Below are 6722 nucleotides of genomic sequence, written 5' to 3'. Positions count from 1 at the left end.
ACTATTTTTCTTCCCAATCACCAGCTCAATAATCATCAATCAAATTATTCTCTGGATCTGGATCATATGCACATAGACGAACCCCCTCACCAATTCGTCCAATTTCACCTTTTTTACCGAAATTTCTGAGTAGTGACCAACAAAACTAATTCTAAAATTGATGTTGATAACTTCATAACTCTCACTAGCTCAGATAAAACTAGATTATATTCCTCATGAAAATACTCTATTATTCTGAAACTGTTTGGTTGGTAGGGGTGCTTATCGGGTGGTTCGGTGGATATATGCGCTTAACGATTTGGCTTATAAACTATCGGGTATTAAATATACTTATCTGTCAACCTAACCAGTACTATATCGGTTGGTTCGATTTGAATTTAACGTTTATCGATCATTTATCGGTCGGTTTATCGGTTAATCAACAAAGTTAATTAAGAAAAGACGAAACCCAAAAAACCTCATCGTTGAATCTGATAAAATGAGCATGAAACTCAAGAACTTTCTTATCACTTTCTAATATAATTGAAAGCATGGAATTCAAGCACTCTCTAATACTTATCACTAGCAAAATCAAAATACATAAACAACATATACATGAAGCAGAAAGTCGAAACAAATGGATAAAAAAGAAAAACACATACACACATCAAGGAACATATAAAATTCAAAGTGTTTATTGGAATTATTTGAAATTCAAGCGCTGCTATTTACTCTTTAGAGTTTAACAATTTTGGATTTCTAACTGTATATATTTTCTAATCTGCTTATATATACAAAAGGGTGTAAATGTAAATTTAATCATTCTTAGCAGGTTAACGGTTTATCCGATTAGAAAATTGAGTAATGCGTACCCCACATGTTACGCCCTTAATTATAGATTTCAATATGTTCACCAACTGTTAATCCGATAACCCGATATCAGTAAATTTGTAGTTGGATTATCAGTTACGTAACTACGATTTTGAACACCCCTATTGGTCGCGATTAAGTCATCAAATACTCAAAAAGAAAATCATCACCCTTTGGAAGCCCTCTGAGGATATTTCTTTAGTAGATCTCAGCTCTGATTTCTTTCAAATTAAGCTTAACAGGAAAACAATACGCTTAGGGATCTACATGAGGGGCCTTGGGTAATATTGAACCACTTCTTATCACTCCGTCGTTGGGATCCTAAATTTGTTGCTTTCACTTCTCAATTAACTTATTATACCGTTTGGATTCGTCTTCCACAGTTGCCCACAGAATTTTACGATATTCAAATCCTTCAAAAAGTGGGCAATAAGGTTGGAAAATCATTGAAAATAGATACATGTACTAGCGATGCTACAAGGGACAAATATGCCCGTCTTTGTGTTGAGGTGCCATTAGAGAGCCTGTTAAAAATACAAGTCTATTTAGTATCACATCGTCAACAGATCTTATACGAAGTCCTTAATATGTTGTGTGTTTCTTATGGGAGTTCTGATCCATACCCGCCCAGTCTTGACTGGAGTTGGATCTTCAGAACCATACAATCACATTCTCAATGGTTATAAACAATCAAGAGGTGATTATGAAAATTCAAAAACTCTAGACATTGCCCAAATAGTGATGTAAGGTGTGAGGATAGGGACAAAGCTTTACAATCAACACTACTGGATGATTACTCTAGTTCCTTACCCACATCCATCTCAAGCGTCATCATCCAACAATTCCTTATGGACAGCCATGCAGAACTCATTCTTGGAAAATACGATGTTTCATAATCTTCCATTTTATCCCCTTATGAGTCAGGGACGCCATATATTCATAGTCAAGTTTCTATGCAAACTCTTTTTCCTCTGTTTCCTCGTCCTCTCTGATGGGCCCTTATGACCCACGGTCTCCTTCTCCATCCCCTACACCTCCCAACTCACCTAGTCCCAGCGAACAAAAGGTGCTAACTCACCTTGAGGTCGCGGTGGTTATGGAGTAATTTCAAAAAAACTTAAACATAAATTCTCTAGCTGAGGGGGATTCGTCTTTACATCCTCAAAGAGTAGTTTGCAAAAAACTGCTTCTTAATTGTAAATTGTCCCCCCGAGTTGATCAAGTACTACATAGAAATGTGACCAACCACAAACTCCAAATCGGGGAAGTATTCAGTTGTGGTCAACCCTACTCTGATCCAACTGGCTCCAATGAATGAGGGAGAGAACCAAATGGAGGAACACCCCTTAGTACCTCCTGATTGACTCCCACGCAATAATAGATATATGAATTTCATAGTTTGGAACTGTAGGGGTTGTCAATCGCGCCACTTTACAAGAAATTTCAGGAACATGCTAAACTACCATATGCCTCCAGTGGTAATTTTACTAGAAACTCACTTACAAAATCTTGAAATACTTGGGGATGATTTTGGTTTTATCAATATGTACCAATCTCCAACTGAGGGGCAAGTTGGGGATATGGTTTTACTCTGGAACAATGCTCTTGTGATGGTTGAAAATGTGGCTACTAGCCTACTACAAATCATGAAATACACAGCATGGTCCAGGTAACTCCTAACCCTACTAAATGGTTACTCACTGCTATTTATGCAGTCCCATGTCAAATAATAAAAAAGTTCTATGGGAAAATCTTATACTTGACTTTCAATTTAAAGATTCCATGAATAGTTCGAGGTGATTTTGATTATATTCTCTGTTCCTTAGAAACATGTGGTGGACTATCATTAAATAACTCCATATCCAATTTATTATTCTACTGCTTTAGTTATTGTCAATTAATTGATTTGGGTTTTAGTTGTAGCTGTTATACGTGGACCAATAAGAGGAAACAATATCATACGATTTCAGAGCGTCTGGATCGAGTCATGGCAAATTATGAATGGTTAAATCTCTTTCCTGAAAGCCATGTTCGTCATCTGCCTCGGATTCATTCCGATCATTGTCCGCTTTTGTTGTCCTTAGATTCTTATTATCATAGAGAAAATAAGATTTTCAGGTTAGAAACTATTTGCACTTCTGACCCTTCCTTCCAACATCTAGTTAATGATGTTTGGAGTCAAGAATGTAATCTTCTTCATGCTATTACTACTTTTGTTGATGCTGTCAAGATTTGAGACGTGATTCCTTTTGTAATATTTTAAGAAGAAAAAGGGTATTTTAGCACGTCTCTCATGTATTCAAGCCTCTTCTCCAGAGGCGGATTCAGGATTTGGAGATTACGGGTGTCATACCGTTTGTTTTAAATATATATATATGTTGATAAAAAATTTACCCTATTTTCGACCTTGTAAGACAAAGTTTCTACTTACAAGGTCGAAAATAGGGTAAATTTGTCATCAACACATATATAATTTGTCAATCTATAAAGACAAATGGATCTAACAAAAACTGAAATAATTATGATACTTTGGCACAACGGAAAAAAATTCGAACAAAATTAGTAATTGCATAAAATATTTATACATCACTCATTTATAATTGCACTCGATGAGTTATCATATTCTAAAAACACTCAATGATGGCATAATTATTTAAAGAGACCGAATAATTTCACATACATAATTTCAATAACAGAGACGAAGTCTTATGTGAAAGTCTCGACTCACAACAATAGAAAATCTAAAAAAAAAAAAAAGCCAAAGAAATCAAATGAGATTTCAATATAGTTTTCATGTCGTCCTTCGTTGCAACAGCGTTTTATTTTGTAAATTAAAATTTTCAACATGATTTAAATCATTTCATTAAGAGTAAAAGGAGAATTTAAAAGTCAAGTTATTTCTAATTATAGAAAGGTGACATTCTTTTTTAGATAAAATAAAAAAGGAAAGTGCATCACATAAGAAGAGACTAATATTTAATGCATAAAATAAAAAAGGAAGAAAAAGAAAGTCAGCAAAAATTAAAACAAAAAAATGTAAACAAAAATTCGAGGATGTGTAATGGAAATAAATATAGCAATGTGAAAGGTCTTGTGGCCTAATGGATAAGGCGTTGTGTGTTTGAGTCTGGGCGTGATCCCTCTTTTTGCAAAAGAAAATAAAAACGCGGCATAAAAAGTCAGTACAAAGCAAGCCAAAGGATTCGAACTCGCGTTCCGTGACAGAAAACTTAACCCTTCACCACTGGCACCATGCCTTTAGTTCTTACTGGGGGTGGCAAGTTTAATATTTTAAGAGTATCTTATACATATTATAGGTATATACACAGAATTTCAACCGAGGTGTCCGGGTGCTGTGGCATCCCTACCATAGTACATAGATCCGCCCCTGCTCTTCCCGTTATGCTACCAGTTTATTTCTTCAAAATCTTGAGGACTCTTTTTTATAAGTCAATTTAATGATATTCTTAAATTAGAAGAAGATTTATGAAAATTGGAATCTCGTATTAATGGAGATGTTACTCGGTTTGATTCAGATTATCAGTTTGGTGCGGTTTGTCGATTTTTCTTTGTACAGCCCTACAAGCGAGTTAGACTGATAGTTCAATCACCGGATGCCTAAACAGAAAAAAATGTCTTGGATCAAGTACAAAACTTTAGGAATTTCTTTTCCTTATTAAAAAAAAGGCATAATACATAAACAGGCTCTCAAACTTGGCCTCAGCTGGCAAGTATGCCCTCCAACTTTGGATGTGCACAAGTAGACACCTCTACTTGTATAAAGTTGAACAAGTAAACGCAAATGCCGACGTGGCACCTCCAATATTTATGTGTCACATCAGTATTTGTGTTTACTTGTTCAACTTTATACAAGTTAATATGTCTATTTGTGCACACTAAAGTTGGAGGACATACTTGCCAGCTGAGGCCAAGTTTGAGGTTCTATTTAGGTATTGTGCCGAAAAAAAATGACAATGTTTATTCACTTTAGCTTGATTTTTGAATTTTTAAAAAGTCGGAAGACTTTTTGTTTAAGAATATATGCAAATTGACTAAAACATTTAACTTATATATAACTTTTTGTTATATTGAATTTGGTCAAAACATACGACTTGCATATAAATTTTTTGTTGTATACAAATTCGGTCAACAAATACAACTTACATACAACTTGTATACAAATGGCTTGTTGTATACAAGTTCGGTCAAAACATACAATTTACATACAATTTCCATACAACTTATTTATATCTTCCTATTGAGTTTCAATCCAAAATTCCAACCATACCAACTTTGATCTTCACCAAACTCCCCCAAGATCAAGATATAAACTCCAAAGGATATTCCCAGTCCTTTGCAACGACGTCAAATCCAAACAAATACGCCTTTTGTCCCAATTTATGTGACATTCTTTCCTTTTTAGTCAGTTCAAAAAATAATAACATCTTTCCCTATGTAGTAACAATTTAATTTCAAACTTTCCGTGTACCCTTAATGAAAGGATTTATAACCACATGAGTGTTTATGACTTATTTTAGACCACAAGCTTTGAAAGTCTTCATTTTTCTCTTAAATTATGTGTTCGGTCAAACACTTTCACACAGGGAATAACTATTTTGATGAACTCGTTTTCCAAATTAAAAGCTTCGAAACTTTTTAATGGTAGTCAATGGAGGTTTTTAATAAATTTTATGTTCAATTGTTCATGTGATTGTCCTTCAATTCACCACTGATAAGCCATCTTTTAATTTCGCCACTAATAAACCATGTGTCCCCAAAAACAAAAAGTGAACTCTCATTACAGTTTTAAACAATTAAAACTTCAAAGTGTAATCGAAATTTTCTTTTAATTTTGCAGTCAACTCTCATTACAATTCAGGTGATGAAGAGAGGGAAAGACTATCGCCTAATCCCTTTATATACAATTGGTAAATATAGTTATATTAGGTAATTAAAAGGGAACCCTCCTTAATTGTGGTAATTAGGTTTATAATATTGGTAAAAAAAAAAAAATCCAAACTTTATAATTCTAACAAGCTACCGCTACTTCCACTTAATTAGGATTTGATTAACTATTAATACAGTCAAATCTCTCTATAACGACATCCGCATATAACAGCTAAGATTTTTTTGAACCGATTTTTTATGTTATATTTTACTTCTCTACAACAGCATTTCACCTATAACAGCAGCAGACAACTTTATAGCAGTACGTTCTTTGTAAAATTACCCCCATATAACAATTTTCTTTTTTCGGTAATATAATAATTAACCATTTTTATAAAAATAGAATATCTGTGATTACCAATAATAAGAGTAGAAATTTTGACCAAATATTTAATCATTTAATACATTATTTATGACAAAAAATATCATATGAATTTTCATCATTAAACGATTTTCCTCCGTTATACAAAGTGTGATTAAACTTAAAATTTGACAATTAAAAATGAAAATTTGATTTTATGCATCTTTTTTGCCTATAACAGCGAAGTATTATTTAAATGTTAATGTTGTTATAGGTGTATAACAGTCATTCTCAATAACAGCTGAAAAATTTCGAACCCAACCATGTTGTTATAGAGAGGTTTGACCGTAATACCCAAGGAAGATTTAGCTCAAGGCACTGTACTCTGTTGAAAAGCGGTAACGTTACAAGTGAATATCTAAAACAAACAATGAACCCTACTCACATGGACCGTTTGGTTACTAAGATTATTAAATTTTAGAACAATTATTATTGACATTAGCTAATAGTACTACATAAATTATATGCCAAATTTTAGTATTGTCGACTGCATATTGAGTGGGTAACTTATTCCTACTCCCAGGATAACCCTGTTCCAAACCAAACAAAAAATTTGCTCTAAATT

At 33.6% G+C, this 6722-nt stretch overlaps 1 protein-coding gene across 1 annotated transcript; it reads left to right on the top strand.

The window, feature by feature from the left end:
• The first annotated feature begins 1062 nt into the window (after positions 1-1062).
• On the top strand, positions 1063-3085 carry LOC132602306 (uncharacterized). Its single transcript, XM_060315216.1, has 2 exons — positions 1063-2518; positions 2767-3085. Exons 1-2 carry the CDS (start codon positions 2235-2237, stop codon positions 3083-3085), a joined length of 603 nt encoding a protein of 200 aa, XP_060171199.1. The 5' UTR covers positions 1063-2234.
• Positions 3086-6722: the final 3637 nt, after the last annotated feature.

This window comes from Lycium barbarum, chromosome 7, assembly GCF_019175385.1.
Source record: "Lycium barbarum isolate Lr01 chromosome 7, ASM1917538v2, whole genome shotgun sequence".
Lineage (NCBI taxonomy): Eukaryota > Viridiplantae > Streptophyta > Magnoliopsida > Solanales > Solanaceae > Lycium > Lycium barbarum.
The sequence above is the reverse complement of the archived record's forward strand: the minus strand, read 5'-3'. Positions and strand labels throughout refer to the sequence as shown.